This window comes from Zosterops lateralis (assembly GCF_965231275.1).
Source record: "Zosterops lateralis genome assembly, chromosome: 16".
NCBI classification, from domain to species: domain Eukaryota; kingdom Metazoa; phylum Chordata; class Aves; order Passeriformes; family Zosteropidae; genus Zosterops; species Zosterops lateralis.
Window position 1 is genome coordinate 11,701,576 of NC_139776.1, and position 20,044 is coordinate 11,721,619.

Consider the following 20,044-nt stretch of genomic DNA (forward strand, 5'->3'; position numbering starts at 1 on the left):
CCTTGGACACTGCCAGGGATCCAGGGGCAGCCACAGCTTCTCCCCCTGTGCCAGGGCCTCCCCACCCTCACAGGGAAGAATTTCTTCCTAACATCCAACCTAACCCTGCCTTCTGTTAAGCTAAAACCATTCCCATTGTCCTGTCACTCCAGACCCTTATCCCAAGTCCTTCTCCAGCTCTCCTGGAGCCCCTTTAGGCCCTGGAAGGGGCTCTGAGCTCTCCCTGGACCCTTCTACTCTCCAGGTGAACACCCCCAGCTCTCCCAGCCTGGCTCAAAGCATCTGCATGGTCTCTTCAGGACTCAATCCAAGAGCTCCATTGTCCTTCCTGTGCTGAGGACCCCAGAGCTGGATGCAGAGCTCCAGGTGAGGTTTCAATAGGGCAGAGGAGAGGAGGAAAATGCCCTCCTTGCCCTGCTGGCCTCAATGGCACAGCAGGAATTGCTGAGCCCCTGCTCCAGCCTGAGGGGACGATGCTTCAGCACAGCTTCGTGCACCCACAAGAACAAACACTCACTGCTAGAGCACAGATGTCTTTCCATCTGAAAAAACAAATATAGCCTCACAAGGACATTCCTGTCAATACAAAAATTCTCTCTTTTCCCTGATAACCTCAAAGCTGCCTCTCAGAGCAAGTTTAATGGTAGTTTTCAAATTATTTGGAAAATGTATCAAAAACTTGACCGTGCAATGAGATAATCTAATGTCAGAGGCGACCCTGATACTTGCATGGAGTTGGTACCCACCTATTGAGAGCCAGATATTTGGAAGATGGGGGGTAAAAAAGTCAATAAACCAAGCTCAGTGTGCCTATATTTGGTACCCATGCAGGCTGTTAGCACAATTTGAGCACTCATGGGATGATAAAATGCAAAGAAACTGAATCAGAGGGGGAAAGGCCCCCACACCATTGCTGTGGATTTTTATTTCTCTGGTCACAAGGGAATGGAGTGCAGGCTGTGCTGTCCCTTCCCAGCAGGGCTGCAGAACTCCCAACAGCCCATGGAGCTGTTTGGACACTTAATGGCTTTTACTTCAAGTGGTTTTAGTGCTAAATGTCAAGGGTTCAAACCCCGAGCAGAGGGAGGGGATGTGCTTTGCTTCCTTAAAATTTACCCTGTCACTTACTGCTCACAACTTGCTATTACTAACTGATTTTGAAAAGGGCCAGTGGAAAATCTATACTGTAGTGCAATCTTTTCTACAATAATCAGCCATAATTTCAAGCATTACCAGTGTCCTGAATGTTCCAGGTGTGTATTTTGACTTTACTGAAAAAAACAGTTTAAATAGTCCAAAAAATGACAGCTTTTCTCTCTGTTAGAGAACCTATTTTAGTGCTATCAACTAAACGTTAAAATCTACATATATCTGCCCAATATCACCACTACCATCCCTTTTTTTTTTTTTTTTTTTTGATAACTGGCCTGTTTCCCCCTATTTTTTTCACACCCTCTCTTTGCCATTGCCTCCTTATTTTAGTGCCTTTCATATTCTTGTCTGCCTCAAGCCCTCCCTCTGCTCTTACTCATAAAAAACCCCAAGAAAAACAGCTTTCCTCCCTTATTTTTAGTCTCTTTGCACTATTAATTCCATTACTTCATTACATCCATTTTGGTACATCCTGAAAATAAAAACCACATTAGGGAAGGAGCTTCCCCAGCCAGGCAGATAACGCTAACAATAATTACTATAAGGGTAGTTCATTTGTGGAACTAATGATGGTTCTCATTTAAAATGCTCCAGAGATATCCAGAGATATTTAGCACATCCACAAATTAACCCCTGTATCTGAACCCACATAAACAAAGGTCTGTGGCTATTTCAAAACTCTGTCCTATGAAACTCAGAGACATTAGGCTGAGTATTTTTTACAATTTTATGCATCAGCTTTGAGCCTAAAGCACAAAGCTTTAGAATTTTTTTTTTTTTTTTTTTTGTCTTCTCCCAAGCAGTACCTGAAATCTTGGTTGCAATCCGTGTGGTGATGGGAGGCCCAAAGCCCTTGACTGTGCTGGCTTTGATGGTGAAGGAGTAGGTGGTGCCTGGGTACAGCCCCACAAAGAGGTGATGGGTCTCATTCCGTAGCTTGAAGACTTTCCCCCTTTGGCTGGACAGGTCAGCACTGGGATCCAGAGACCCAACGGCCTTGTAGGTGATCTGCAAAAGAACAACAAGGACAGGAGGGTGAGGAAGGCCCTTCTGCACCTGGGTGTCTCTGCTCCCCTGTTTTGTCACCTCTTGAGACTGAACAAACACAAGGTCAGGGATTATTTCAGGATTATTTCCACGAGCGGTTTTGTATTTGAGCGCTGTCAAACAAACGTGACAATTTTTTCCAAGGCTTTACTTGGGGGAAAAACTAATTTCCTCTCTCTGCTAAAGCCTCAGCATGTGCTGACTTACAACAAAAGATGCAAAGAATTGCTTTTTGTTCCCAAGCTCAGAACTTCTGCAGTCACACCAGAGCACACAGCACGACTGGCAGGATTTTCATGAGAATCGCCCCTGCAAGCCCCCCCAGCTCCTGAAAACCCTCAGTGCAAACATGGGTATGTTTTCCTTTGGCAGATCATCTCCTCAAAAGGCAGCTGAAAACAATGGCAGCCTTTCTCTGACAACAAAAGCTTTGCAAGTCTTTGCCTGTGCTACAGAGAATAGGCTGAAATGAAATGATATGTTTAAATGAAATGAATATCATTGTGTGTCTTTAGACAAAAAGCCCTTTCCTCTGTGGAAAGCAGCTTCTGCTGTCCTTTCCCTCCCCTCATTCTGAGCCTCAGAGTGCAGATTTACACCTGGTTTAAGCCAAGAGGGCTCCAGGCCTGGAGGGATGTCCTGACTAAGCTGGAGCTGGTGCCAGCACACCTGGAGCCCTGCCTGAGCTCAGCACACTCCCCCCAGCCACCCTCCTGATACACAGACACTTCAAGGGAAACTCATGACTTATTTACCAGCCAATTCCTTGCCCAAGTTCCAAATTCAATCCCAAGGCAGCTCAATTTCAACAGAGCTGTCAATATAATGTACCGTGCTCTGCTGCTCTCCTAACCTTTTTTGATATTATGGGATCCTCACTTATTTGTAATGAAACACTATGAATAAATCAGTGTGTGTTAATACATGAGCTCTTTTTTTTTATTAAGGTCTCCACTAGAATCTAATTCCCAGCCTTTCTGAAAGAGTCTTTGAAAACCTTTAAGTCACTTGCTTTATGACAGGAGGAAAATGTTGCATTTTGAGGGAAAAGAAATATCCAGTGTTTAAAAAGGGAAGCTTTAATAATAACAGGATAAATAAGAGACCAAGACTGATATTACTGACACCAGAGAAGGGTGAGAGCACGTAAATCCTGTTATTTGGACAGAGAAGAACAATTTAGACAGAGCTGACATGCAAGATAAGGCAGTGTAACAGAGAAGGGGCATGAATTACAGCAGCAACAAGAAAGTGCAGCAGCAGAACTCTTACAGGAATTCTAATTAGACAGCTTGCAGGTGATTTCATTGAAAACCAGCTAGTTTTTCCAGGAAATACAACTGGGTTTAAATTTTTATTACGTGCCAGACACCTGAGAAAGGGAGACAGCTGAGCATAATGGTTCTTAAAACAAACAAAAAATTAAAAGCAGGAGGAAAATCTCTCCACCCACTGCTTTTCCCTCAGGGAGCCATGAGCCAGCATGGCATAGGACAGTATTTAGAGAGTTCTTATTGCATCAAGGCACGCCAAGGCAAGGGAATTTGTAAGACCATTGGAATTAAATTGAGAAACAAATATTTAAATCAAGAGACATGACTCTGTCCATGCCATAGCTAAAATCCAGAAAGAAAAATGCATTTAACTTAATGTTATGTAGGAATAAGCCCATGCAATCTTGTATGCTCTGTTGGCACATCAAGAGCCAGAGAAATAGAAATTCTATAAAGCCACAAAGGGGAATCAGCAAAACAGGAATTGGGGAAAAAGAAATGGAACTTCCTACACCTGGGGCACTGAACAGCACATTCATAGGGTGCCAGGGTCAGGCAGTGGACTATGCAAAATCAGTGGGTTTTATTTTCAAGCACATTACACTGAAGGTTACAGATACAAATGCAAGATACACTTGTCCTTGATCTCCATCCATATAAATAAATGTATTCAGCTATCTTCAGCAGTTCTAAAATCATTACAGAATCGGTTGTTTTTCCTTCTTAAAAAAAAAACAAACAAACAAAAAACAAACAACTATCCCCTTAAGGCAAAAAGAGCCAGGAAAGCTTTCAAGAAGAAAAAAAAGACTAGAGAAGAAAAATAATTCACTGATTTAAAAACAAACAAAGCAACCCAGTCTTTATTTTTTCTGTTGACTGTAGCAGAGAATGAGTACAAGGGACCTTAAAACAGCCTGGGTCAAATCACAAGAAGCAGGAAAGGAGGAAACAGCACTTGAGAGAATGTCCCCAATTTGATATTGTAGTGTGGGTCAATTTTCAGAGCAACTGCTCACTCAAATCAGACTTCAGGATTTCCCAAGACTCTCAGGATATCTAAGCTCCAGCAGAGAGATTTGTGGCACAGCCAAATGTGAGTTCACTTTTTCTGCAGCAGAGTCTCTTCCCAGTAGATTCAGACCCTGCTAAACCAGGTGGTGTGAGAGCATTCAGAGGAAGCCACCCTTGTCCCCAAAACAGAACATTTGACTTTAACACATTAATAGGACCTGGATGCAGCACAGAGAATAGAAACACAACAGTGCAAAGCTGTGCATGTGTCCAGTGTCACTCAGGCCAGCAGCAGAAATATTTACAGGCTGCTGAGTGCAAAGGGTGCAGATACAGCAACCAATTCTTGCTCCCATCAGGGTCGAGCTCTTCTCTGCTTCCCTCCAGGAGGGCTCTGAGTGACTGGAGTGGGCAGGAAAAAGGGCACACAGACCCTGCCAGGAGAGCCCCAGGGCAGGAAAAAGGGCACACAGACCCTGCCAGGAGAGCCCCAGGGCAGGAAAAAGGGCACACAGACCCTGCCAGGAGAGCCCCAGGGCAGGAAAAAGGGCACACAGACCCTGCCAGGAGAGCCCCTGGGCTGTGTGCCACCTCTGGGAGGACTCTGCTCACCACCACGAGGATCTGATCTTCTCCAGGTCTCCTGCTGCCAGTTATAAAACCCTCTACACTCCTCCACACAAACATTTGTGTGGCTGAGAAGTCTGTGGATTTCTGGAATGGCTGAGTGCTGCTGGTTAAGCAGCCAAGCCCCAGGTGAACCACAGGAAGCAGCCCTGGAAACAGAGTTGTCTGCGTGGAACAGGAGGAAAACTCCTCCAGCTCAGCAAAAAAACAAACAAAAAACCAATCATTTTTCTCTTCCAAGTGAGCTACCTGCTGTTTCTTAGCTCTAAGTGCTGCCCTGAGTGGGGATCAACATCTGAGAGCTCTGTCTCAGCTTTATTCCTGTCTGGACCTGCAGGCACAGCGACAGCAGCTGCCACTCCAGCTGCAGCCACAGCTGTCCCTGCCAGCAGCATGTCCTGGGGCTGGCCTGGCTCCCAGCCCTGCTCTGCCACCCTCCTCACAGCCAGCAGCAGTGGGATTTCCCCACTGGAATAACCCAGGAGTGCCACACCCGTGGGTTTGTGTGTATCCATGGCCCTGGATCAGGGATGTCTCCTATGGAAATCAATGTATCACTTATATGTTCATTTGCATGTGACCTCCACTGCTGGAGTATAAATCCCCCTGGGTCAGATCCATACAGGGCCAGGAGTGCTCAGAAAGGTGAGGATTGAGTTAGAATCTTCAGAAAATCTAAAATACATAAAGCCACACAGGGATGAGGTAGAACTGCAAGTTTAGTTTTAAATAAATAGAGGATTTTGAAGTGCCTAAAAAAATAAGAGCCTGTGTTAGCAACAGACCTAGTACCTAGTTTATAGTTCAGTGATACTGCCTTTTGCAAAATTAGTTGAAATCTAGTCATAATAAAAATAATGTAGCCTTGCTAGAAATTCCTAGAGAGAACAGATACAACTACATGCAAAGAATTTGTGTAAGAATTTACAAATATTAATGCACATCCCTTTTAGCTTAGGATAGGTCCAACACTCTTGCAGAGAGTTCATGTTTAAGCCTGATTGGTTAAAATTAGAACAAAATGCACTAAGAATATTAGAACAAGCATGCTTAGGGAACACAATAAAGGTGCCGTTACTGCTGCTGCTAAGATGCCACCACTTCCCCAAACTGGAACAACCTCTGCCTTCATAAGGCTGATTTAGCCATGGAATAAAAGACTTTGGTTTTGTGAAAAACACAGTTCACTTTTTGTTAAAATTTTAGAAGTTTAATAATAATAAAAATAAGATAAGAGACATAAAAAAGCAAAATTACAGATGTCTGGGTGGCTGGTGTTTCCACCCAAGGCACAGCCTGCTAACAAAAGATCTTACCTTTAAATACTACAGGTTATTGCATATTCATAAATTTTATATGTGGTTTAAACATTCTTTTTGACTTCAGGTGTTTCTGCTTAATTGCAACTTCTCTCCCCCACCATTCTTTCTTGCACATAGATGTTTTGTAGCTGTATCAAGTCACAAATCTTTTGATAACAGGGGCAATAAATTCTTCCTTTTGGAGTTCTTGGTGTTCCTGCTGTTATCTCTGTTCAGACAGGATGATGTGAAGAATTTCTTGATTGTCTTTCCCATTTCTTGAGCTGGTTCTGATGTTACTAGAAAGCATCTCACATCCTATAGTTTCTATTTTAATATTATGCTATAGCCTAAAAAAATATTTATCACACTATTATTAGAAAAATATGTTATTACAGCATAACTTTCTAACACAACACATAATATTCACTTTAATGTTTGCAAAAGGCCAATCATATAATATATATTTACAACACTTTTACAGCTACCCATCACCTTTGTCTTCAGTGAATATACCTCAGAAACTTGACACCACCAAATTATAGCCGGGTAAAAGGAAGGTGCCAAAAAGTTTCCAGACTTCCCAACTGATTTAAACTCAATTTTCTGAAGCAAGAGAAACTGTAGGGAATCAGAGAGTGAAAAATTTTCAAGAAACCGTGGAAATCTCCTACTCTGGAGTAATTTATAAAAGCACAAAAACATGTCTGGAGAAGAAATATGGCACTTCTCTGGAACAAGAAGGATGCTGGAAAAAACACCTGTCTTGTGGTTTGTATGCTGAATATTTATCTTAATTTCTTGTTCCAAGTGTCAAAGCATTTCATTACAGAACAAACAAGAGATTCTAATCTAAAAAAATGAGATGACTCAATTGCTGGAAAGCAGCTGTTCTAAATTATTTTTAAATAATCTATTTTAAAGACAAGCTGAGCCATCTATACTTCTGTATTCTCAAAAAAAATCCCCAAAAACCAACATTATTAATTTAAAAGTTTAAAAGCACAGACAGAAAACAAACAAAAAAATGCCAAAAAATATACTTTAAAATTTAATTCTGATTGGAAATATTGAAAATAATTATTTGCATTCTGATGCAGAATAAATGCAAATAGAAAGATGAGGACATTTCTCACAAGACTGAAACTCTATGGTTTTTAACCACCTTCCTGATCTCCCTGCAGGCCAGGCACTGTCCTAAGTGGAAAGTTGTCTTTGCTCTGCAAACTGGAATGTCTGGCCAGGGTTTCCACAGGGAATGCAGAGTTTACACATCAGCTCCAGTGGAACTTGATGGTCCCAAGGCAAATTTTAGTGGCCAGCAGTGCAATGGATCTAAACACAGCAAAATCAGGCAAAGAAATAGACATGAATAAATCCTAAATATCTCCTTGGAACCTCCCTCACTGAGTTAATTAAATACTTCTCATACTGAAGTAATAAAAGCAGCAAATTTGAAAAAAAATAAAAATCAAAAAGCCAAATGGTGAAGGAGCTCAGAAGAATAAAGAACAGCAATTTCCCCACCAGCACAAGAGAGGCAGAACACTGAGCCCAGGGCTCTCCCAGCTGGACAGGAGGGAGGCACTCAGGAGGGGCTCAGATGCTGAAATCTCTTGTCAACTGTGCAAAATTTGGCTCCACGAGTACAAATTCTTTGTAAAATTGTAAAACATGCCAACAGTACAAGTTCAGGTCTACTGGAAACTATCAAAAGAGGCTTTATGGGTTTAATGTCCAGGTGTTCAGTGAGGTATAATTGCTGTGATAGATTGGAGAATAAAATAAGAAAAGATCAGCATAAAGGAAGAGGCTGGTGAGCAAGTTGGTTGTTATTTAAACAACTAATCCCAGCGCACTCCAGTCCCCATTAACCAGGGGCACCCCCTCTTATTCCATCTTTCCCTCTGCTTTTTATCCATTTTAAAGCTCGGAATATTAACTCCTTGAAATCATTGAGCTGTGGTAACAACCCCAGAGATGTAGATGTAATATTGAGAGCATAAGCACAGCTCTTCTCTCCCTCACAGAGCCCAATTTAACACAATTTTCTGGGGAGATGTGAACACTTTGCTAAGTGTCATTGTCTGAGACTGCAGAACTTCTCTTACAAGGATATAAAACTTTCATGGGGAAGGGAGAGACAATAGCAGAGGTATTAACTAAACTAGGAGGCACAAGTTTATTTCCCACTGCAAGAGAGAAAACATGTAATTTTTAAAAACTAACAAAAAATAAGCCAATTGGATTTTTCAAAACTTCAGTGGTGAACAAGCAAGAGCACAAGTCTGGTGAATTTTACTCCTTTTTTGTGTGGTGGAGGAAGAAAGTGCTTTGTCCTGTGCTTTCTAAAACAGAAATGCCAGCAAGAGCTGAAAATTAGAGGTTAAAAAAATCCCTATAGAAAAAAAAAAAAGGATACCTATTATTAAAAATGTGGTAATTAAACAGGGAAATAGACCATCAAGAGACCTGATGAATTAACTTTGGGTTTAGAAGTTCCTTTGGAAGAACCTATTATGAGGCCCTAGGCCTGATACAAGAACAGAGTGTGATAAAGATCTCATCACTCCACTGTAATGGCCCTTCTTGCCCCCCACTACTAAACTCCTCGGGGAACCCAGGATGGCTGTTCAGACTCTCTTTAATTCTCTTAAATAAATTAACAAGGCAGAATATTCTGCTCAAATCACAGCTGATAGATCCATTTAGCCCATAGAGTTGGTACATAGGAGTAAGATTTCACCCTGATGGATAACAGAGTTGTCAGGATTTTGTGTGTTCATAACCTTAAAACTGAGGGCAGAACACTCCAATGTCTCAGGATTGAGAGCTTGCCAGTCGAGAGAAAAAAATCTGCTCATATGTTCCTTCCCACAGCAATTGATCCCGGAATGCAGAGCACTTTATCTTGTATCTTTTGCCATATAGAATTAATCAACCCCAGTGAGCAGAATTTTGCTCTCTACACTCATATCCACCATCAAACATTAGGACTTTAAGCTTCCCCTCTGATTCTAGCAATTGCAGCCTGTTTCAATGCAAATGGTAAGTACTGCTGTTAAATCACACACTACTTTGTGGGTACATTATACAACCTTATATCTATTTTCCATTTTAGTGACAGCCTGCATAGCAGTTTGGGAAAGGTATTTGAAGCCCATAAATCCATTGCATTATTCCCCTACATTCCTATTGATGGTTTATGTGCCTGTCTTTATAAAACAGCCCATTCTGCCTCTCCACACCTCTCCTGCAACCCCTCCCACCTGGGGATGGTCTGGAGCTGACAGGTAGTTGCAGTACCTCTCTTTTATATAAAAAGTAGGGTTTTTTCTCCCCTTTTCCACTCAGCAATGCCTCAAGACTAAAACAATCTCTTGGTATGGACAAGAGAGGAGGCAGGAGAAGGAAGATGACACAGGCACTCCATGCCTGAGTGTGCCAAGGTCAGGAGCAGGGTCTGCAGGGACACTCTCACTGGTGCCTGTCCCTTTACTGAGCCAGAAAAAAGGCAGCTTTTCCTGACTTCTTGCTGCTTTTTGAACTCACTTCTGCCTTGTGAAGCAAGACCTGGCATCAAGACCTTTTTTATCTCTTGATTCTTATCACATCATGCTGCACACAGGGCACGGGGAGATGCCCTGCACTGGGAATAAGGATCCCAGTGACTGTCACAGATGTCAGCTCCTCCAGCACTGCTCAGCAAGCAGCAGAGGAGGAGGCAGCCTGTCCATCTGACCAGAAAATCCCATTGTCTGGAGTCCCTTCCCACACCACGGCTGGGCCCAGCTTCCCCTGCCCCATGGCACCATGTCCTGCCACCAGGTCCCACCTGTCCCAGTGCTGACAGCCCTGCTCAGCTGATGGAAAAGCCTGGGACCAAGCCCACTGAAACAACAAGGCTGCTGGAATCCCAGAAAATTAAAGCTGTAAACCAGCCCCAGCTTTAATTCCTGCCTGTTTTTTTAAAGTGGAGCCTTTTGGAGAGGGACTTTTCACAAGGATGTGTAGTGATAGGACAAAGGGGAATGATTTGATTTGATATTGTGAAGAAATCCTTATGGAGAGGCACCTCATGGAGAGGGTGCCCAGAGAGTTTGTGGACACACCATCCCTGGGTGTGTGTAAGTCCAAAGTTGGACAGGGCTTGGAGCAACCTGGAATAGTGGAAGGTGTCCCTGCCCATGGCTGAGGGGTGGAATGAGATGTGCTTCACAGCTCAGAGTCTCAAAGGACAAACTTTAAAATAATCCAATTTATTTTTCCAACTCCCCTTTTAGGACAATTTCACTCAGCTGCTTCTTGCCTTTGACAAATGAGACGTAAAATCAGATGAGTCTGACGAGCTCCACCTCTGCTTTATAAATAAGGAGAAAAACCTCCATAAAGAATGTAGAGAAAAACCTCTATAAAAGAATGTACAGGAAAATCCCTTCCAACCCAAACCATTCTGGGGTTCTGTAATTCTCATTTGGTCCCAATTTCATGACCCTCTCTGCAGCTAGAGTCACTTCTATTTACCCAGATGACACCCAGGCAGACTCAGCTGTGAACAAGCCTGACTTAGTGGTGTTTAAATCCTCCTCAGAGCAGCTTTAGCAATGCTCAGTGTTGAGCTGCCAGGAGCCCAGCTCCAGTGCACTCACACCCACCACAGAGTGGAGCAGCCCTGTGAGTGCCAGGCTGTGCTCCTGCCCAGCACCTGCAGCCACCAGGAGCTTTCCCCTGGGCTTTGCTGCAAATTCATAACAGGGTTGGCACGAGACTTCACAAATAGATGAGGAAGAATTTTGTCACAGGCAAAGTGTGATTTTCCAGGGCTGGAAAACATTCTGCAATTTGTAAGAGTGCAGAGATAAAGGAGTCAGGTATCAGCAGAGAGCTGGATGTGTTTCACAGGGTTCAGCACTGCAGATGGAGGGGAGGGAAAACCAACTGCAAGGCTTCATGATTGAAAACACCTCAGGAAACAATAGGCTATTTAGTTTTAAATCTTGCCTTACATATTCCACTCCATGCTCTAATAAAGCCTAGAGGAAAACTTCATTTTTCCCCGTATCCCAAAAATAAACACAAATCAACTGATGCATTCAAGTCTGACAGAAATATCCTTGAACTCAAAGTTATACAAACATAACCATTCATTTCCCTAGCTGCTGCCTGGGGGAAGCAGTGTTCCTCCAGCCAGGTGTTAAGATGCCATGTGCAATGTGAGTTAACCATGAAATGGACTTTTATCACAGAATGCTTTGGCTTGGAAGGGACCTTAAACATCATCTTGTTCCAAGCCCACTGCCATGGGCAGGGGCACCTTCCACTAGACCAGGATTTTATCATAGAAGAAAACCACCTGTAGCTGGAAATGTTTTATTTGGTATGCAGCATGTGCAGAGAGTATACAAAATGAAGTCATTCTACTGAACATCTCACTCACCATCATTCTGAGCCCCACAGACCCTCTAGAAATTTCATAGGGCTTCTCCATAGTTCTTACCACACATGGATTTATTCTCACATAGTCAGCACTGAGTTTCCAAACCACATCTTTGTGACCCTGAGTCTGTATCATTCATAAGATACCCAGCATCAAAAGCAACTTCAGATTCCAGTGGAAAGAACAGCAAGAAACATCCATTCCAAACCACAGCCTTGCCTTCCTGCTCACTTGAGACTTGACAACAAGATCCATCAGATGCCTTTAAAATTATCTATTTCTTACACAGATGATCCCAGCACCACCAGTGGCTCTTCCCCAGTCACTGCTCACAAGGCTGAGCCAGGAAGGTTTAACTGTCCCCTCCCCTGCAGTGACAGCTCTGAGCACTAGGGCTCAAGCTGGATAAGGACAATTACCACTTCTGAATTCAAACCTGGCCAACCAACACCTTCTCCAGCCTGAATCTCATTGGAGAATGAAAATCAGCTGTTTCCTCCCCCATAGCCCCTTGCTTGGGGTCACTGTCAGAACCAGACTTCCACAGTAAAACACCAAGCCCTGCAGGGACACCTGATGCCATACAGGAGTGAATTACAGAGTCACTGCCCTCTGAACCCAAGAGCAAAAAGCAGGTACAGGTCTCAAAGCCCAGACTTTGGTTACACTGCTTCTTCTGCAGAAATCCTTATTTTCAGGCATTAATCCTACATTTAATCTTGGCAAACTGCAGTTTCAGCAGGCAATTAAAGAGCATTTGCTTTCCAAAGGTGAGATATAATTGTGGCTCTGTATCATTTTAAGTAGCTACAGAGATTCTCCCTCTGCAACTGAGATGCCACTCCAGGTTCCCAGACACATGGAGACTGGCACAGTCCCCATCCCTATTTACAGCATGACTGGTAGCACTTGCCACTTCCAGCTCTGAGCCTGGTATCAAGCAGGGTGTAAACCATAAACAACCAGGGCCCAGAATGTGGGCCCCACATTTGATTTCAAGTTCAAAGCTGAGAGTGTCAGAGGTGGAGGACTCAGATCTGTGTTTTGCACCAAAGCATGTTAATATTTTGTCTAGCTCACCTCCATCATCACATTCCAGCGCAAGCCTCACTTGAGTGTGAAAGACAAGGCACGAAGAACATAAAGAATCTCTTCTTTTCCACATATATTATCAGAGCTGCTTGTTTTCTTGATGGAAACAGGAGAGAAGCATGATCCCCCTACAACACCTCGTGAGCTGTTAAATGTAAGGAATGCAATAGTAGAGACTCAATTCAAAGAATCACAGAATGGTTTGGGTTGGAAGGGATCTTGAAGTTAATCCAGTGCCACTCCCTGCCATGGGCAGGGACATCTTCCACTGTCCCAGGCTGCTCCAAGCCCCATCCAGCCTGGCCTTGGACACTGCCAGGGATCCAGGAGCAGCCACAGCTGCTCTGTTACCAGCTCCAGCACTGCACCAGGCTCTTAGTAAAGAATTTCTTCCTAATATCTAATCTAAATCTCTGCCCTCTTTCAGTTTAAAACCTTTTTCCCTTGTCCTATCACTCCATGCCTTCACAAAGCCTCTCTCTAACTCTCTTAGAGCCCTTTAGGTAATGGAAAGTGCTCCAAGGTCTCCTCAGAGCCTTTTCTCCTTCAGGCTGATCCCTGGAGGGGCTTTAGGGCCCTTTCCAACCCAAACCATTCTGGGATTCCCTGAACATCACTGCCCCTGTCAGAGACTGCAGGTGATTCACACAGAAGCCAAAGCAGCACAGAGTGGTCAAGTCACAGCTTTAACCCCAAACCATGTGCGAAGTCTTATAAAAGGATCAATAGTCTTAAGGCACAAGAACCTTAAGAAGCCTGGCTGCACACCTGGGTACATCTGCAAGGGAGGAAGGGCAGGAGGGGCACTCAGTACAGGAGCACCAGCTGGAAGCTCTAAGCCAATATTCTGAGCCCAGCAAACCCCTCAAACACACATTTCGCCTCCTCTCCTGCCAAGGGGATCTGAAGTGCATCTCTACACTCATCTCAAAAGCAGAGGATAAGTGAACTGAGCCCAGAGCTCTGGTCTTATCCCAAGATCAACCTGTGATCACCCACACAAAAAAAACCCCTTTAAAACTCTTTTTCAATGAAGGAATCACAGAGCACTAAGGATTAGAACTCACTTGTAAATCAGTTCTGACACCTATTAAAACAAAATTTACTTTTCTCTGTTGATTTTTTTGTCCTTTCTTTTTGGCCTCTATCCTAAAATTTTCAGACTTAGAGCAGAACTGAAAGCATCTCAATCCATGAATAATAAGTAAGAGTGGTCATACTTTGTTAATCATAAAATAATTTGCCTGTGCCTCACCATGCTCTTTGCACACTGAGTTTACCACACCAGAAGAAGCATCACAAGAGCAGGTACAACCATTTTTTGACATTGTGTGTTAAAGCAATGACTCTGACTGCACTTCTTACAGTTGCCTCTCAAGCTACACCATCAAGTTTTCCAAACTTTGGATTTTTTTCACCAACAAACAAACAAACAAACAAACAAACCACCCACCCAACCTGTATGGAGTAAGTGTGGGATGAAAATAGTCTTTGCAATTTCCCAGCCCATTTTCCATGTTTTTAAATTAATATCTTCACCCTTCCTGTCCAGCATAATTGCCAAAAAATAGTTTGGTAATCTGCAAAGATTCTGAAAATTGCTGCAAGTCTAAATTAGCCCTGCAAAACAGAATGGAAGCCAAATCAGCTCCCGCATTAATGCACACCTGCCATAAATAAAGGGGCACGAAATTCCTCCTGAAGCCAATGTAAAAACCTTGTTTTAATGCCCTAAGTAACAGCAGATGAATTCACCTGAACTGCTCCAGCCAGCAGAAAAAAAATAAAAGCCAAGTTGCTTCTGCAACATTCCAGCAGAAAAATGGTCAGCTTTGAGCTAGATAACAGTGAAGAAAATAAATGTTTATATGCAAAATATTTGCTTGGAATTTAGTGCTAAAGAAGCTGTCTTGTGCATTAGCATTTATAGCAGGATGGAACATGTTTTCCTGCTCCCCAAAGGTAGACAAGGTTGACGTTCTCATGAATACTGCCCAGCCTGTGATGGAGCTGGGCTTTGCAGAGTTCTCTGCTGGCCCCATCTTGCTGTGACAGTGGGATAAAAGGGGAAGGATCCAGGCCCAGCCATGGGGTGGACCTGGGGAAATGGACAAGGGGAGATAGAGCCCCCCAAACCCAGCACAGAACTTGAGCCTGAGGGGTAAACAACCAACTGCCCCAATCCCAAAAAATTTCTTCTGAACCTTTTCTTTCTACATCTCAACATGCTGCATCAGCTAAAACTTTAGGGATTCATTCAAAAAAAGCCATTTAACTCCCCTGAACTCCTCATATAACACACTCCTTCCCACCCTTGCTGGAAAGTTTCTGCTCCCTCCCTCTGTCAGGGACACGTGGCTTGACAATGACATTTTGCTTACCCCTTTGTTGCAGTAGCCCTCTTGTTAGAGAGTAGAAATAAGCCTAGAGAGAGATTCTTGTTCATCACAGCATGAGAAGGATCCTGGTTTATTCCTCTTCACAGCTCAGCCATCCTGACTCCAACCATTCACTGACTGGCTGCAGCAGCTCCTGCTGGAGGTTTCCCCTGCAGCCTCTGACTGCTGGGTAATATCTGCTGAACTCTGACTGCAGGGGGTGGTGTGAAGACTGTGACTGCAGGGATCAGTCTGCAGACTGTGACTGCAGGCTTTTACCTGGCTAGACTGTGACTGCAGGGATCAGTCTGCAGACTGTGACTGCAGGCTTTTACCTGGATAGACTGTGACTGCAGGATCAGTGTGCAGACTATGACTGCAGGCTTTTACCCAGCCAGACTGTGACTGCAGGCTTTTACCTGGCTAAACTGTGACTGCAGGGATTGGTTTGCAGACTGTGACTGCAGCTTTTACCCAGCCAGACTGTGAGTGCAGCTGCCAACAATAGGAACTGCACATCCAGACTGACCTCACAGCAGTGATTTTCTCACCCCAGGATCCCGCTTCATGATTTTCTGCTTCATGTTCCTCAAGGTTCCTCTTCTATGCTAATCCTCCCCTCAGCAGCTCACCCCCTCTTTTATCTCACTCATCCTTATTGGATACAGCTATGACTCATTGGGGTGAAGATGTATTGGGTAATTAACACAGCTGTTACTTATCAGGGGTGAGGTCACTTGTATTCCCTTCTCCTACACCTCTCTAATAAAAGCACAAAATCAAAAAGAACAAATCCTGTGCCCAACATTACAGAGCCTTTAAAAGTCTTCCCAGGGCTCACATCCAGAGGCTTTTCATTTGTGCACTGTCTGTTTGCAACTTCTGCTAAATAAACTCACTGCTGCTGGTTCCCTCTTGAATAAATCCTGCAGCTGATTTTCTAATGTCCTGGGGATAATCCAAAGTCAGAAGACATCTGGAAATCTTCCATCACTTTGGAAAAACAACATCCTTTGTTCCTCAGGACAGAACTGCTTTGGAGTAAATACATGGGATATAGCTCTTGCAGACACATTGGGTACCACAGGAATAAAATCCCATTACTATTGCAGAAGAGGTCATCTCCAATCAGGTTTGCTGCAGCAAGTTTTCTGCTTTATTTAACTGAACTGCTTTTTCCCAGAAGCAAGAGGCTGTAAAATCCACAGTTTATAAAGAAAGTTAAAAAATTCCTACCAAAACAAATGTTTCTTTTTTTTTTTTTTTTTTTAAAGTGCCTTCCCACACAAAGGTGTCTCTGAGCTATCCATTGGCTCCAAGTGAGCTACATCTCATTGAACAACTAAATACTCTTGGTAGAGAGAGGCAGAAAACATACAGCAAGTGCAGAAAATGTGTTCCGAAATCAGCAACTGAGGCAATGCATTCTCCTCATCACAGTGCTCCAGGATCACTGGGAGCATCTGGCCTGGGCACAGGGCACTGGAAAGGACTGGCCAGACAGGGGTGCTCAAAGGATAAGACACAAAAATCCACTGCCTACAAACCTCTTGCCCACTGAAAAAAGAGTCTGGAGAAGGAAAAATAGACCATGACCCAGGTCTTTGTGTGTTGTTCTGTATAAATACCTCTTCATTTCCTAAACTCCAGCTTTCTTCAAATAAAACTGCTGGTCCACAGGGTGGGAGACATGTCCAAATGGGCAACCCCAGGAACCACATCAGCCAAGCCTCACAGCAATCAGAGCAGAGGCTGATTCCTTTTGCTCACACAAGGACAAACTAAAGCCAGCTCCAAACCTTTCTCCCCATGCTACATTGATTTTTGTATTTTACTCAATTTGAGAAAACATGGGCATTCACTCAAACACTGACTAGCACAAAAATAACTGTATTATGTGCATTATGGTCCATTTTACATTGTAAGGTTTATTTCGGCTGTGTTATTTTGTTTTCTGAAGGCACAGTGTGGAGACCTTGTGAATGAAAAGTGAACTGTTAAGATCTTTAGATACCTCTCAACTCCAATTCTGATTTTATGGTGCTGTAATCAACTTCCAATCCACACAAAAACATTTCAATCACACTTTAAAAATGTTTTGTAAAACTCTTGGCATAATGCACTTGCTGTACTTCATTACACTTGCCTGCTCTCCAGTTCCAAACAGGAGTGAAAAAAGATACTTTGCTGTTCCCTTTTTAAATAACCTATTGGATTTTCCTACTACTTCATCTATAGGAATATCATCAACCATGAATAATGTTTATTGGATAATCCATTAATTGCTTCAACCTCCTTTTTCTGTTCCCTACAATAACAGCAATATTCTGAGCACTCTTCACTCCACCCTTGTGGTGCTCCAAAGATATTTTGCTTTAGGAATTGCTTAAGGTGGCTTTAAAAGTCTTCAGAGCTCAGAGTCTCAAAGGACGAACTTTAAAATAATCCAATTTATTTTTCCAACTCCCCTTTTAGGACGATCTCGCTCTGCTGCTTCTTCCCTTTGACAAATGAGATGTAAAATCAGATGAGTCTGACTAGCTCCACCTCTGCTTTATAAACAAGGAGAAAAACCTCCATAAAGAATGTACAGGAAAACCTCCATAAGGAATGTACAGGAAAACCTCCATAAAGAATGTACAGGAAAATCTCCATAAAGAATGTGCCTCAACTCTTAGGAGACTCTTTTGGGGTGCTGCCCCTTGGCCAGGGTGTCCCCAGGAGTACATATGGGATCTGCTCTAGGTCTGTGCTGCCTGGTGCAGTGCTCTGCATTCCCTGCTTTCCCCATAATTCCAGGAGTGTTTGGAGAGGGCAGAAGGGGAAGAAAGCAGCTTGGCTCCTCAGTGCCACTGTCACCCCGTGCCAAGGAGAGCCACAGTGCCAACACCTCTGCTGGCCAGGGTGTGGACAGGGAGCTGGGGCAGAGCTGTGGGGCCTGGATGAGCAGCCAGAGGAAGCCCAGGGTTGTTAAGTGTCCTGGTGAGGAGGTGACCAAGGTTAATTGCTGCAGATGCAGACCTGGGTTTCTCATGCTGGCAACTGCAGAATAAAACTCAGCCTGAATGGCTCGGGCACTTCTCAAAGGGTACTTCATTAGGCTTCAATGATAAAGCACAATTAGAGCAGCAACAAGGAACGGTGGATATTTCTTCCTCTTTAAGGCACTTCTGTCAGGACTCCCCCCCACACTGTCCCACATACCCAGTCACCATGACCTGGGCTGTGCTCCCAGCACTGCAGGATGACTGCAGAGGGCCAGGGGAGGGAAAGGCAGGAACCCCCTCAGGCTCTGACTCCAGACTTTTACAACCCCAGGCAAGAACGTAAAGGACACTTAGTCATAGTGATTCATGCAGCAAATCATTCTGATGCCACATTCTCCTCCATCAACACAGATCACACTTTTCAAATCCTAACATAGTTTCTCTAATTTTTTTTTTCTGGATGTCTGACACACTGCAGACTATTTTAAAGACGACTAAAAAACAAGCTAGCTGATAGTTAAATCTGCTGTACAGTGGTCTGCACCATCATAAGAAATATTTCAGGGGAAAGAAAGTAGTCCAGGGGTTTTCCACAAATCAAAATGGGTAGAGGATATACCAATTCCTGTAGGACTCACAACACAGACTTCAAAAATCTAAATTCCACCACTAGAAAAGGGATGTCTATTTGTGGTCAAGCTTGAGTTGTAATTTCAGCAATAAAAGCCCTTGATCAGTGCAAGCCTTTATTTTCTGATTGTCTCAAGTGATTCATGATTTCAACCTCAAAGCCTTATAGTGGTTCAGCCTCAAAGAACATAAAAATAATTGCTTGTTATTGGACATATCAAAGCTGTGAATAAAGTATTTTGCACCAGGTTCTTCTAGCCTGATTTCAGGGTTTTACAGACTCTTGAAATGAGTTTTCCAAATCTGGTAAGTCAGTTAAGGTGGCAACAAGCTCAAATAAAAAGTGTAGAAATACTATGCTTACTCATACCTAAAAGGTAAAATACCTTCAGGTGGTTGCTGCCCAAACTTACTCTGAAAAAAAAAAAAAATCAGGGCATTTTATAGAATGAAAAAGATCCTTTATTGACAATTTGAGCTTGGTACAAAGTACAATTTAAATAGACTTAGCAGCTGTTCCTGGACTTTCTGGAATATTAGAGCCTTTCACCAACAAGTATTCAGGCTCTGAATAGCAATAACAAGAACACAAATTTGAATGAGACTCAGCTTCAGCTCCCACATCTACAACACAAGGAGGGTGGCATCGAAATGTGGCAAATTAGAGTGCAGACACCTGGTCCTGAAAAGTCATGCAGAAAACTTAGTTTATACTGCTTCGCCTTATTTCTCATCAAAATAATTTGGAGGCTTGAACACGAAACAGATTTGTGAATTCACTAGGGAGCCAGAGAGAGTCATCACACAGTAATGGAAAGGCAGATTTTTTTATTGATTCAAATTAAGGGTAATTTATTGAAAAAAAAGCCACAATTTGCATGAAAGACGTTGCTGAAAGACGCAGCAGTCTAAGTGTGTTTTGATCTATTTGACTCACACACACAGAGCCTGGTGGGTGCAGAGAACAGCAGCTCTGCACTCACTGCCTCAGCATCCAGCAAGAGGAAACCAACTGGTCTTGAGCCTTATCTCTTAGACAGCTCAATCCTTTGGCATTTCAAGTTTCTCCCCTCTTTTACTCTATCACGAGCAGTCTGGTCATTCT

General features: G+C 43.3%; 1 protein-coding gene across 1 annotated transcript in view; it reads right to left on the minus strand.

Annotated features, from left to right (window-relative positions):
* The window catches only part of PTPRT (protein tyrosine phosphatase receptor type T), a gene marked incomplete at its 5' end in the record, with an annotated part of 254,562 nt that overhangs the window by 88,489 nt on the left and 146,029 nt on the right, over positions 1-20,044 (minus strand). The window contains one exon of the mRNA XM_083873197.1: positions 1,959-2,160. Coding sequence (XP_083729323.1) covers positions 1,959-2,160 — 202 coding nt within the window. The remainder of the gene's footprint in view (positions 1-1,958; positions 2,161-20,044) is intronic.